The sequence below is a fragment of the Hemitrygon akajei genome, chromosome 3 (genome assembly GCF_048418815.1).
Source record: "Hemitrygon akajei chromosome 3, sHemAka1.3, whole genome shotgun sequence".
Classification (NCBI taxonomy): Eukaryota; Metazoa; Chordata; class Chondrichthyes; order Myliobatiformes; family Dasyatidae; genus Hemitrygon; species Hemitrygon akajei.
The window spans coordinates 61,403,545-61,418,634 of record NC_133126.1 but is presented as its reverse complement, the minus strand read 5'-3'; the positions used below and the strand labels follow the sequence as shown (position 1 = coordinate 61,418,634).

Below are 15,090 nucleotides of genomic sequence, written 5' to 3'. Positions count from 1 at the left end.
TAATAAGTGAGCTTTAAACATTGAATGTTCATCCAATGAATGCCGGAAGCACTTAAGTAAACACATTTGATCCAAAGGCAGTTAGTTAACTAGGTCTGTGGCCTTTTCCTGTTCTAAGTGCTTTTATGTTCTTAACTCAATTTTAAAAATTCTTCTGATATAATAATGTCCTGGAATGTATTTAACATTACTTGCCAGTACAGAATTTTTGCATATAAACAATAGAATTGTTTTATTCTGTAGCCCTGTTATTACAATCCTAGGCTTTAAAAATTTGTTTTCTTCAACTTGCTTGAATGACAAAATACCTAAGCTTTTGGAGGAAATGCAGAACTGTGTGCTGGTGTGTTGGGTTTAGTGGGCTAGTTAGCTCAGGAGTTGAGAAGGGAAGAAAGTGGGATAGAACTAACCAAGTTAAGGTAGTAGATATTCATTTGGAAAGCAATTTTTACTATTATCGAATAGGACTTGTTTCACTTAACACACACAAAATGCTGGTGGAACACAGCAAGACCAGGCAGATCTATAGGAAGAAGTACAGTCGACGTTTCGGGCCAAGACCCTTCGTCAGGACTAACTGAAAGAAAAGATAAGAGATTTGGGGGGGGGGGGAATCCGAAATGATTGAAGACTTGGGGGGGGGGATGAAGCTAAGAGCTGGAAAGGTGATTGGCAAAAGGGATACAAGGCTGGAGAAGGGAGACGATCATGGGACAGGAGAAAGAAAGGGGGAGGGGAGCACCAGAGGGAGATGGCGAGCAGGCAAGGAGTGATTGTGAGAGGGGCAGAGAGAGAAAAAAAGGGGGGGAATAATAAATAAGGGATGGGATGAGAAGAGGAGGAGGGGCATTAACAGAAGTTAGAGAAATCAATGTTCATGCCATCAGGTTGGAGGCTACCCAGACGGAATATCCTCCAACACCTTGTATTCCATCTGGGTAGCCTCCAACCTGATGGCATGAACATTGATTTCTCCAACTTTTGTTAATGCTCCTCCTCCTCTGCTTCTTACCCCATCCCTTATTTATTTTTTATCCCCCCCTTCTCTTTTTTCTCTCTCTGCCCCTCTCACAATCACTCCTTGCCTGCTGTCCATCTCTCTCTGGTGCTCCCCTCCCCCTTTCTTTCTTTCTTTCTCCCTCCCGTCCCATGATCCTCTCCCTTCTCCAGCTCTGTATCACTTTCGCCAATCACCTTTCCAGCTCTTAGCTTCATCTCTCCCCCTCCGGTCTTCTATCATTTTGGATCTCCCCCTCGCACTTTCAAATCTCTTACGATCTTTTCTTTCAGTTAGTCCTGACGAAGGGTCTTGGCCCAAAACGTTGACTGTACTTCTTCCTATAGACGCTGCCTGGCCTGCTGCATTCCACCAGCATTTTGTGTGTGTTGCTTGAATTTCCAGCGTCTGCAGATTTCTTCGTGTGTACTTGTTTGATTTGTTATTTTTCCTGTTTATTAATAGGATAAAGCAACCAAAGTGCCAGGCCATGTTAGGAATCCAAGCTGGACAAGAAATTCATCCTACCAGAATGCGATTAACAAAGCACCTGAATTAGAGGAAGAAGAAGAGAGAAATGTATATGCTGGCATTCAAGCATCATTGCAGGTTTGTGTCCTTGTTTGTTTTGTAATGTTATGTCAATTGGACTAGAATTTTATTTTTTGGGGTTGGTAACTGATCAAAAATACACACTGGCATTAGATTGATGTTAGGTTAGATTGATAGCATACAGGAATGAGATGGATCAGCTGGTTGAATGGTGTCGAAACAACACCCTTGCTCTCCATGTCAGTAAGACCAAGGAATTGAATGTGTACTTAAGGAAGGGTAAGTTGAGAAAACACACATCAGTCCTTTTCGCGGGATTAGCAGTGGAAAAGGTGAGCAGTTTCAAGTTCCTTGTTGGTAACATCTCTGAAGACCTGTCCTTGGGCCAACAATGCAATAACAAAGAAGGCACTAAGAAAGCTACATTTCATTAGAAGTTTGAGACGACTTGGTATGTACCAAAGCCTCTTGCAAATTTCTGCAAATGTATCATGGAGAGTACTCTAACTGGTTGCATCACCATCTGGTATGGAAGGACCACTGCACAGGATTGGATAATGCTGCAGAAAGTTGCAAGCTCAGCCAGCTCCATCATTGCCTCCCCAGCATCAAGGATATCTTCAAAAGGCATTGATTCAAAATGGGGCATCTGTTATCACATCACATCACACAGAACATGCCCTCTTCTCATGCTACCATCAAGGAACAGGCATAGGAGACTGAAGACACACACTCAACATTTTAAGAACAGCTTCTTCCCCACTGCCAACAGATTTCTGAATGGACCATGAACACTGCCTCAGTATTTTTGTGTATTTTTTGCTCTCTTTTTGCAGTACTTAATTTAAATTAATGTATATATTTCTTTATTGTAATTTATAATTTTTAAACTATGTATTGCAATGTACTGCTGCCATAAAGCAACATATTTCACAATATATACCAGTTGACAGTGGAAAAGTGTGTATAGAACAGGAGGAGATAGCAGAGGTACTTAATGAGTACTTTGCTTCAGTGTTCTCTACGGAAAAGGATCTTGGCGATTCTAGGGATGACTTACAGCAGACTGAAAAGCTTGAGTGTGTAGATAATAAGAAAGAGGATGCTCTGGAGCTTTTGGGAAGCATCAAGTTGGATAAGTCACCGGGACTGGACAAGATGTACCCCAGGCTACTGTGGGAGGTGAGGGAGGAGATTGCTGAGCCTCTGGCTATGATCTTTGCATCTCAATGAGAACGGGGAGGTTCCGGAGGATTAGAGGGTTGTGGATGTTGTTCCTTTATTCAAGAAAGGGAGTAGAGATAGACCAGTGAGTCTTACTACAGTGGTTGGTAAGTTGATGAAGAAGATCCTGAGAGGCAGGATTTATGAACATTTGAAGAGGCATACTATGATTAGGAATAGTCAGCATGGCTTTGTGAAAGGCAGGTCGTGCCTTATGAGCCTGATTGAATTTTTTGAGGATGTGACTAAACACTTTGATTGAAGGCAGAGCAATTGATGTAGTGTATATGGATTTCATCAAGGCATTTGACAAGGTACCCCATGCAAGGCTTATTGAGAAAGTAAGGAGGCATGGGATCCCAGGGGACATTGCTTTGTGGATCCAGAACTGGCTTGCCCACAGAAGGCAAAGAGTGGTTGTAGACGGGTCATATTCTCATGGAGGTTGGTCATCAGTGGTATGCCTCAGCGATCTGTTCTGGCACCCCTGCTGTTCATAATTTTTATAAATGACCTGGATGAAGAAGTGGAGGGATGGGTTAGTAAATTTGCTGATGACACAAAGGTTGAGAGTATTGTGGATAGTGTGGAGGGCTGTCGGAGGTTACAGCGGCACATTGATAGGATGCAAAACTGGGCTGAGAAGTGGCAGATGGAGTTCAACCCAGATAAGTGTGAGCTGGTTCATTTTGGTAGATCAAGTATGATGGCAGAATACAGTAAGACTCTTGGCAGTGTGAAGGATCAGAGGGATCTTGGGGTCCGAGTCCATTGGACACTCAAAGCTGCTGCGCAGGTTGACTCTGTGGTTAAGAAGGCATACGGTGCGTTGGCCTTCATTAATTGTGGGATCGAGTTTAGGAGCCAAGAGGTAATGTTGCAGCTATATAAGACCCTGGTCAGACCCCACTTGGAGTACTATGCTCAGTTCTAGTTGCTTCACTACATGAAGGATGTGAAAACTATAGAAAGGGTGCAGAGGGGATTTACAAGGATGTTGCCTGGATTGGGGAGAATGCCTTATGAGAATGGGTTCAGTGAACTCAGCCTTTTTTCCTTTGAGCGACATAGGATGAGAGGTGACCTGATAGAGGTGTATAAGATGAGAGGCATTGATTGTGTAGATAGTCAGAGGTCTTTTCCCAGGGCTGGAATGGCTAGCACAAGAGGGCACCGTTTTTTTAAGGTGCTTGGAGAAAGGTACAGAGGAGATATCGGATAAGTTTTTTACACAGTGTGTGGAATGGGCTGCCTGCAACAGTGGTGGAGGCGGATATGATAGGGTCTTTTAAGAGATTCCTGGACAGGTACATAGAGCTCAGAAAAATAGAGGGCTATAGGTAATTTCTAAGGTAAGGACATGTTCGGCACAGTTTTGTGGGCCAAAGGGTCTGTATTGTGCTGTAGGTTTTCTATGTTTCTATGATATTAAGTCTGATTTTGAATTTAATCTCGAATCTGTCATTTTATTTTCAGTTATGCTGTGATTCTTGTGTTATCTATGTCTTATTAATTATGTATTATTTTCCACTTTATTACAGGTTTTTATAACCAACTCTGCAAATATATTGCTACTGGAACCTGCCAATGAAATTGGGGTTCTTTTGGATGAACATGTGGATATGTGTAAACGTGTTCTTAACATCTACAGATACATGGTTGTCCATACAACAATGAACAAGAAAACCTGGTAAGATCAGAAGTTTCTTTATACGTTGAAACCCTGCAAAAATTTTGTTGATTTGATTTATTTTTTAATAAAAGCTATATTTTTGAAATGTAGTTTGCAGTTGAGGTAAGACCAATAAGTTTGGTCTTTCAAGATTCATATCTTCACTTGTTTTCCTCTCCTCAGATCTATGTTTTAGTAGACAGTTATTTACATTATTACTCAGTGATTAAGTAACTATCATTTGATTGCAAGATGATAAAGGGCAAGCTCTGTGTACCTTTTTCATCCAACAATTTCTACAGTGCCTATTATTTCTACCTTTGTATAATACAGGAGTAGAGTTTGAGTATATTATTAATTTTCAAGTTGCCCACAACTGCAAATTAGATTTCATGGGTGTATTTATTGCATTCTTAAGTGAAGTGTTTTAAGTAGCCAAAAATGGCTCATTCAATATGTTGAGTTTATTTAGGTTATCTTTGTAATAGGATTACAGAGATTTGAATGCAGATGATACAAAAATTCATTGTGTGGTTGATGGAGAAGAAATACTACAATTGGGAAGTTTAATCAAGGTAAGGTAATGGTACAATAAATGGAGTGATATTAAGAAGTTGGGGAGAAAGAGAACTTGGATATTCACAGATCTTGAAATGAAACAGGACACACAGACCTGCAAAAAAAAAATATGGGATGCTTTCCCTTGATAACTCAGGACAAAATATAAGAGATGTATGATAGTACTAGAATTGTAGACAGTACTTATCAAGCTGTAGCTTGGGTACTGAGTATCCCTTTTCTAATTTATGTTTTGGAATGTGAGCTACCTTGACAGCAATTACTGCTCATTCATATTTGCAAAAAATAAAGTCATTTGCTAGGCCCTTTCTGAGTCAGTGGCACGACTGTGACTTCTGAAATGTGTTTGGGATAACAGATAATCTTCCCTGAAACACATTAGTGTAAATAGATGAATTTTTATGAAGGTTAACATTGTTTTATTAAACTCGGAATTGCTAACTGAATTTAAATTCCAAACATGCCAATAATGGGGATTGAGCTCTAGTTTCTTCATTACAAATGCTGGTCATATTTTAGAAAAATTGGATGGGCTTGTCTTTTTTCTTGCGAGCAGAGCAGACTGAGGATGATCTTCAATGAAGTGTGTATTGGAAGAATCTATTACCCTTAGATGAGGAGTCAAAATCCAGCGGTGAAGAATGTGATGAGGAAAAGTTTTTTCATTCAGAGGGTGGTAGGAGTTTGGAGCTCACTGTCTGAAACCTTCACCGTAGCTGTCGTCCCAGACTGCTGGCAGTCATCTGACAAAAAAAAATTACACGAGATAAAGTAAAAATCAAATTTGCTCTGCCATTGACACTGACTAACTTTTGGATGATATTCGTGATTTGACTTTTCAGGCAGGACTTAACAGATGTTTGTAAAAAATTTAAAAAGCAATCTAGTTTTAGTTTGGCTGGGACACATTTTCTGAAATATTTGCTCATGATATTTGGACTAAAATGCCATTTCTGAAGGTATTTACTGTTGATTTTCAGGTTAGATATTAATGGTTTTCCATCCTCTTTTGGAAATACTACATGGATGAAAAGTGCCATGTTGTGGCTGTGTATTGAAGTATGTGATATTGGAGTGACAGTGATTAATAGTGGGAATGTTTTGGCAATATACAGCAAAGCATATACAGTGTAAGAAAAGTTGGTGAACTCCTTGTAGTTACCTGGTTTCCTGCATTAATTACTCATAAAATGTGGTCTGATCTTCATCTAAGTCACAATAATAGACCAGCATAATCTCCTAAACTAGTAATACTTGTACTTCTCGTCAATACAGAGTACACCATTTAAACAGTCACCGTCCAGGTTTTTAAAAAAAAGTATGTGAACCTCTGAGGTAATGCCTTCTACAAAAGCTGTTTAAAGTTGGGTGTTCCAATCAATGAGATTAGAGGTGTGGGTTGTAGAGCGCCTCATCGTGGCTATCCCTTGAGGTCAAGGATGATGGTCTTCGTTCCGTTGATCTATCACAGAGCAAAGATGCCTGTGCATGTATTTGTTTAACATGTACTTGATGTTGCACTCCATGAAGCACACGATACTTCACAAGTCAACCAACTGATTCCAATGGCATGGAAGCCACGACGATTGGAGCTGATGGATTTGTTGCAGCATTCATCCGCCTTCACAGCCGTTGATTTCGAAGTAACTTCATCTGCCTGTTCCACCATTGAGGTCTTGGTTGGATTGTTCTTTGTCAGGGACCTCACCCTTGACCTTACTGCCATGGGTGACCCTACCAGGAGCATAGCTCCAGACAGCATCGCCCTCGGGATCTCAGGACCACACAAGCTTCTCCACCACGACAAGGTGACAATCTTCGGAGAAACTTTTTTATATATATATATAAAAAGACACACAAAGTTACGTTACTGACAGAGCCTGCTGTTCTCAAGAAAGATCTGTTTATGTGCACCATGCCTCACTCGAAACAACTTTCAGAAGTCTTAGAAGAATTGTAGAGATGCATGAAGCTGGAAAAGACTACAAAAGCATTACTAAAGACCTGAGTATTCATCGGTCCACAGAAAGAGAACTTGTCTACAAATGGAAGAAATTCAGTACTGTTGCTACTCTCCCTAGGAATGGGCATCCTGGAAAGATTACACCAAGAGCCCAATATGCAATGGGGAAGAAGGTGAAAAAGAACCTAAGGGTAACAGCAAAAGACCTGCAGAAATCTCTAGAACTTGCTAAAGTATCTGTTCATGTGTCTACTATAAGAAAAACACTGAACAAGAGTGGTGCTCATGGAAAGATATCACTGAGAAAACCTCTGCTCTTTAAAACAACATTGCTGCACATCTCAAGTTTGCAAAAGACCACCTGGATGTTCCACAATACTTCTGGGACAATGTTCTGTGGACAGATGAGACAAGAGTTGAACCTTTTGGCAGAAATGCACACTGTGGTGTTTGGAGGAAAAAGGGCATTGCACAGCAACACCAAAACCACATCCCAACTGTGAAGCATGGTAGAAGGAGCATCATGGTTTGGAGCTGCTTTGCTGCCTCAGAACCTGGACGGCTTGCAATCATTGATGGGAACAATGAATTCAAAATGATATCAAGACATTTTAGTGGTCCGCCACCTAAGGCTTAATAGAAGTTGGATAATGCAACAAGACAGTGATATGAAGCACAAGAGTAGATCAATAACAGAATGGTTTAAAAAGAAAATTCATGTTTTGTAATAGCCAAGTCCAGACCTTAACCCAATTGAGATGTTGTGGTATGACCTAAAGAGAGCCTTTCATGCAAGGTGTCCCATGAAATATTGATGAACTTAAATAGTTTTGTATAGAGGAATGGTCTAAAATTCCTTCTCCCTATTGTGCAAGTCTGATCAGCAACTACAAGAAAGGTTTGGTAGAGGTTATTGCTGCTAAAAGTGGTTCTACCAGTTATTAAAAAGAAGAGTTCACATACTTTCTCTAGCCTGGACTGCGACTAAACAATGTGTTCAATAAAGACATGAAAAGTGCAATTGTTTGTGTGTTATTAGTTTAGGCAGATTGTGTTTGTCTGTTATTGTGACTTGGATGAAGATCAGACCACATTTTGAGTAATTAGTGCAGAAAACCAGGTAATTGCAAAGGGTTCACATACTTTTTTTCTTGCAACTGTAATTCCAATGTATTTAATACTTTAATTCAATAGTGCATCTCTTTTTACATTAGTGTTGAATTTAGGTATGCTTGTGCAGTCTCATTGACAGAGCATAACTTTAAGAAGAACATCACAAATCAAAATCAGGACTTAATGAGCCACTTTATATTTCTAGTTTAGAGTGGAAATAAATTAATGTGTATTGTATAAAATGCTAGTATAATGTATAATAAATTAATTCCACCATTAAAACTCATTACACAGCTCTTGTAGCTTAATGTGCTGATATGCTATTACGGCTCATCCTTTGTTCTCAGATCCGTCCCCCACCTTTTCTCCTACTGAAAACCTGCAACATCTACCGTAGATTCCGTACTACAGAGCGCACCTGATTAAAAGCCGCAGGCTCTAATTTTAGAAAGAAAATCAATTTTGTACTTGTACAAGCCGCACCGGATTTTAAGCCGCAGGTGTCCCACGTTGTAATATGAGATATTTACACAGAAAGATATTACACGTGAGGATTTTTTAACTTTTAATTAAATCCGTATGGTAACATAAACAAATACATATTGCAAATGCTTTTTTTCGAACCGTGCCTGTAACACGGCTACTTTTAAATATACATACGTATCGGTAACACACAAATTATGTTGCGTATACTTTTTTACTGAACAGTGCACGAACAACATTCCAATATCTCCTAACGACTGGTAAAAAAATATATACTGCAGCCTACCAGGAAAAGTTATTGATCGCCTTTAACTTAAAAGCAGCGTTCTCGCGCGGGTCTAATGCGCTCGCCCCCACCTTTCCGTTTATGGCAAACTGGTATTTTCCCACAAGACGCGGCGAAACCGGATGTGACATCATAGCATCCCGGGATGTAGTACAGAAAACAAATATACTTAAAACACTTCTAACTTTAACTAGAAAATACTAACAAATGAATTACTAAGCGAAAATATTATAAACTAAATAACTGCCATAAAGGCAGCACAATGCTTTTCTTCGAGTGTTTTCCATGTTGATGAGGGTGAGTACAAATGACTGATTTACAATAATTTAATTGTGAAAGTGCGCTTGATTTATCGTACAATTTCATTGGACCTCTGAACTACTCATCAATTTTATTGGTCTACTGTTACGAGGCAAAATGTTTTTGGCGGCATGAAAAAAAAACCATGCATTAGCCGTACCGTAGTAAAGGCCGCAGTGTTCAAAGCTGTTCAAAGCGTGGGAAAAAAGTAGCGGCTTATAATCCGGCATCTACGGTACTTCTTTCCCAGCTCTGATGACAGATTGCTTAGCTGAAGTGTTGATTGTTCCTCTTCCCACAGATACAGTCTGACTTGCTGAGTTTTCACTATTTTGCATTCTACTTAATATTTACAATCTTTTTTGATTTTCATTTAGTATAAAATGCAAATTTGTGTGTGAAAAGTCAGTGTAATTCAACATTCTTGTGAAATTTGTCCAGTGATGTTGCTTAGTTGGCAGTATAGTGTTTAGTGCAGTGTAGTTGTGGATTAGGGCCTTATATGCCATGATATAAAATATTTTTCTCCATTTTGAGCTCTACACGGAATCTGTAGTCAAATTAGATCTAATTTGTCGCTCCATCAGCAGCGACAAATTCTCTGGCAGTGGTACAGCAAAAGAACTAAAATTGGGTGTTATTCTATTAATTTAACATCAAGCTGAAAAGTGTGGAGGCACAAATTATGAAAGTAAATTGTATCACATCACATATTGTTAATTTATATCCTACATCTATGAAAAAGCTGCTGAAATGTGCAACTTGAACCTTAGATGCCCCAGTTCAGAACATTTATAAATTTAGGCATGTTTCCTTGCAGGGAGCAGCTGTTGCTGATTATGTTGAGGATTACAGAATCTGTTATGAAACGACCACAGCAAGCTCTGCCACTCTCTCAAGGGAGAAAAAATTCTTTGTTAGCAGGACGACTTGCTACACCACTCTTTCGGGTAAAGCGTGTATCTAAATCAGTTTTTATGAAGTATGCCATACTTAACAGCTTTAAGGTGGTTTTATCTTGTGCATTGACAGAACAAAATGAAGAGTCATACTTTGGTTGATAATTGATGTCTGTATTTGTAAAATGTGAAGTTAATTCAGTGATGAAAAGGCTGTTAATAGCAATTGCTTTCTTTGTTTTCTCTATTACTTTTTCAAAATTCTAATTTGCACTAGAGTTAAATATTACAATGTAATTGACATTAGGCCAAGGCAGTTAAGGAAAAGGTGGTAATTAGAAGGAATCTTCAGAAGATTGTGCTATTGAAGTAAGATCAGTTTTGATGGAGCTGAGATGCAACAGGTGGCAGAAGACATCAATGAGAATTGTTCACAGGCATCTGAATAACTACAATGATGGGGCAAAAAAAACAAACTATTAGAGGAATTCAGTGACTCGGGTAGCATCTGTGGAGGCAAAGCAATAGTGGACATTTAGGTCAAGCTCCTATATCAGGCTCCATTTGAATCCTATGCTCTCTGACCCACTAATTTCCTCAGCAGTTTGTTTTCTTTCACTCCAGATCCAGCATCTGCAGTTTCATGTATCCTGATATAAATGAAGAAATTAGTGGTATATGTGACAAGGGTTAATGTAGTCATCATGTGGGTCTTTAATCCACTAAAAGGCTGGGCAAGTTGGCAATGTAGAAAATTAATTCTGAAATATTTCTAAGATGGATATCTCAAATGCAGTGTTGGGGAGCTAAATAAATCTGAGAACTTTTTAGAAATACCTGAAGCAAGGGCCCAGTCTAATTGAGGAAGGAAAAGCAACTACTAATAGCTAAGAGATATTACGAGGCTCAGGCTGTTATTCATATTTTAGCCCCAGCTGTTCATAACTTGGTGAATTGGCTGAATGGACCACATGTGATAATTTCAAATTTGTTGATGGTAATGTTAGGTGGGAATACAAGCTGTGATTAGGGCACCTAGACATCAAGGAAATGTGTATGATTTGAGGGATTGGACAAAAACTTTCCGGAGATGAGAAAAATCGTTAGTCTTTTTTTGTAAATTGTGAAGGACTGTTCCTCTTAATATAGGTTTTAGCTCAGATAGGAATTTTTAGGTAATCATTCAGAATGTTTACTTATCATCTGCTTTTTTTATTTAACTTCTTGGCTTGTTAACCTATTATTTTCTAGAGTAATACGAGTACTCCAAATAATACAATAAGAAAACATTTTTAATAGATTTTTGATCTTTAGACAAAAAAGTTAATGTTTGACTGGATGGATGTGCAGCTATTTTCTAATTGTGTATCAATTTTCTTTTTTATTGTCCAGACACTCATAGTAGCCTGGATCAAAGCAAACTTGGATGTGTATGTTTCCCGGGAGCTATGGGATGAATTATTGGTGGTTTTGTCATCACTTACATACTGGGAAGAACTGATCACTGAATGGGCAATGACAATGGAAACTTTGACCAAAGTGTTAGCTCGAAACTTGTACAACCTAGACTTGCATGATCTACCTTTAGATAAATTGAGTGAACAAAAACAGAAAAAACACAAAGGAAAAGGTATAGTTAACTATCAAGTATTGTTTGAGTGTGATTTAAGAAATATGCCATCATTGGTTTTTCTCCAATGGTAAGTTTAAAAACTTAAACCATTATATAAAAAAAATCTTGCAGAATTTTTCTTGTTGTTTATCCATGAACTATTTTTCTTCAAAGGTGTGTAACTTTTGATTAGATCTCTTGACATCAATTTATTTTAATAGCCTTTAAGGCTCTTTTATTCAAATATGGAAAATACTTAAAATTATTCCTTTAAAACATTTCTCTCTGTTCCCCAGTTTTATAAAGGGATACATATGAGTACTCTAAACGTTTGGGCAAAACACAGTTCATTGGTTATCCTTTATAACCAATTATTGTCGCATCAGTCATCGTGTAACCACTTATTTAGTTTTCTGCTATGTATCATTTTAAATAAAGCCAAGTTTTAATCTTAGAACAATTGTTTTCTCCTGTTTAAACTAAGAAAAGATAAATGGAAAAGCAAGCTGTGGTGAGAGTACCTAGACTTCATGAGGGTACAGTGAATTCCAGTTAATTGGGGCACATTGGGCCTAGTACATTTTACCCCAATTAGCAAAAATTTCATGGATGTGGTTAAAAATGTATGAAAAAGACAAACTATCATTTAACTGAGTTATCGATTAAGTTCTTAAATGAAATACAGAACAAATTAGCACACTACCAATACTACTACAGTACTATTAAAATGTGTATTAGTTCCTGATGATTATTGATGGAGGAACTCATCCAGTGTATGTTATTTTGATAGACTGAAGAAGGACAAAATCAGCATGGATGCCCAGTACCCATTTTTCTTGCAGTTCATGTTGATGATGTTTCATGTGTGCAGTTGTAGATTTCGGCACTCCAGTTAACTGCCAGCTGATGATGAGTGTAGGTGAATAGCTTTCAGTTTGGTACAGTTAAGGTAATTTTTTGGCTTGTGTCAAACCTTTTCATGGTATCTTGACAAGGGTCTAAAATTTTTTTAAGTCAAAATAAAAAAAACAAATTTATCAAAAATCACTGCTTTTTGCATCGGCACTTGTCATCTCAAATGGATAACGTATCACAACCATATGCAACTGATATATTTACAAATTGTTCACTGTAAGCATAGTACAGTGTCTAATGGGCACACAAGTGTACTCAACTGACACGAGTTAGAAACTGGCAACAGTCTTCTGTCCCAGTTAAGTGGCATTGTGTCCCAAGTAATGTAAGTGTGGCCCGGCTATTTTCTCGATTAGTTTTTGTTCTTTAACAGTTGTCACAAATAAGTGGCTGCCCTGATTAACCAATGTTCCAATAAATCCAAATCCACTGTATATCCAAGTTGAGGGATGCTATCTTTTATTAGATTAAGCAGGAGAAACAATTATTTATAAGCCAGCCTCCCTCTGCCAATCCAGGTTGTAGAGTAGATTACTAAATGGAATTAAAGGTTTCTCAATTTGTATCGGACTGCACAACTGCTTTTTGCTACACTTCACAATCACCTTGGCAATAAAACGTGAAATTAAATTTTCTTTTCTCTCCCCCCCGCCCGTGTACTTGCCATGTTGTTACTGTGCTGATTCAACTACATACTTTAATTTTTGGGAAATACACTAATTAGAAACTTAATTTATTTTGCGATCATTTATCAACAAAACATTGGGGCATGTTTTCCACTGTCACTGAAATGGAATACTTGTGAACCTTTTGATCGTTCATTCATTTATGTTGATGAGTATTGAGGATTTAGAGATGCATGTTCCATTTATGAATCTGTGTATCCGTTCTAGTTTAACATGTAATAAACTCTACATATCTGCCATTTTAACTCTGTCCTTTTTCTATGGCATTGCTCTCTGAAAAAGCTCCTTAGATTTCTGTGCTGGATTCTTTAGAACAGGGGTACCCAGCCTGGGTCCATGGCATAAAAAACATTGACGTAACAGCGTTTTGAATCCTTTGACTAGATTGTATTTTTAAATATTTTTATGAAGGAATTACAGTCTACATCTTTATAAAATAAGTCCTGTTAGTATCAAGAGTTTCCTAAACAGATATTTTGGGTTGGAATACCATTTGAAGGCAATCAGGTCTCCTGTTCTAAACATATCAATCTTATAATGTTTGCGTGAATCTGATACATTTTGTAAATATAAAGTTCTCAGCATTTTGGATGTTTTATCTTGATTCCAGTTGAGAAGGCTGCTAAAAAGCAAAGTCTGTGGTGGAGGAGTAAATCTCTGACAGCAGCTACCATTAACTACATATGCAAAGAAATCCCAAAAAACTTGTTTTTGCTAATTAATAGTGGTGAATAGTATTGCAGTTTTAAAATTATGCCTATAATTTGGCTTTAAAAGTAGATTAAATATTAGTAAATGTAAATGTCTATAATACGGTGAATAAAGGAAAGTTAACCATGCTTTTTTAGGCTATTGCCAAAATATAATGTTTTTCTTGAGTGGAGATGGTGAGACTGCTTTTATTTAAATTTATATTTTACCCATTTGTCAAAGGCCTATTTATCTTTAGTGGCCATTAATGATTTAATGGAAAAGATTGCTGTTTCAACTGCATGTTGTTGTAATTAAGGTGGCAGTCATGGATGTCAGAGGACTACAGTTGATAAATCATTTTCAAGAGGTTGGAGCCGTGATCAACCTGGACAGGGTCAAATGAGACAGCGAAGTGCGACGACTGCTGGTTCTCCTGGAACAGAAAAAGCAAGAAGCATAGTACGACAGAAAACTATAGGTAAATAAGATCAAAAATACTTGTCAACGAGACTTTCTGTTAACTCCAAAAAAAATTCTTTCGCCCATGTCTCTGTGTGTTTTATTGATAGCAGTTTTTAATGGAATAATGCTTTATATTATTGTTGATGGTTTGTATATCAAATAAATAGGATTGACTTAAGTGGCTTTGTACAGTTTACTAAAGTGATATAAGTTATTTCATATCCTTTTCCAGCAACAAATTTAAAATTGGAGCATTTAAGACCATAAGATATAGGTGCAGAATTAAGCCATTTGGCCCATCAAGTCTGCTCTGCCATTTCATCATGGGTGATCCATTTTCGCTCTCAGCCCCAGTCTCCTGTCTTCCCGTATCCATCCATGCCCTGACTAATCAAGATTCTATCCATCTCTACCTTAAATATACCCAATGACTTGGCTTCCACAGCCACCTGTGGCAGTGAATTCCATAGATTCACCACTCTCTAACTAAAGAAATTCTTCAACTTTGTTCTAAAAGGATGCTCCTCTATTCTTAGGCTGTGTCCTCTAATCTTTGACTCCTTTAATATTCTTATTCAAGGTAAGGATATATATTTTTGCAAGAACAGTTTGATTTTTTTTCCATGAAAGATTAGTTTTTATCAGCATGACTAT

General features: G+C 37.9%; 1 protein-coding gene across 11 annotated transcripts in view; it reads left to right on the top strand.

Annotated features, from left to right (window-relative positions):
* The window catches only part of ralgapa1 (Ral GTPase activating protein catalytic subunit alpha 1), a 202,987-nt gene that overhangs the window by 61,713 nt on the left and 126,184 nt on the right, over positions 1–15,090 (top strand). For all 11 annotated transcript variants that reach the window (XM_073039975.1, XM_073039978.1, XM_073039977.1 and 8 more), the window contains exons 12-16: positions 1,463–1,606; positions 4,315–4,463; positions 9,990–10,119; positions 11,461–11,698; positions 14,291–14,452. In XM_073039975.1, the coding sequence (XP_072896076.1) occupies positions 1,463–1,606; positions 4,315–4,463; positions 9,990–10,119; positions 11,461–11,698; positions 14,291–14,452 (823 nt within the window). The remainder of the gene's footprint in view (positions 1–1,462; positions 1,607–4,314; positions 4,464–9,989; positions 10,120–11,460; positions 11,699–14,290; positions 14,453–15,090) is intronic.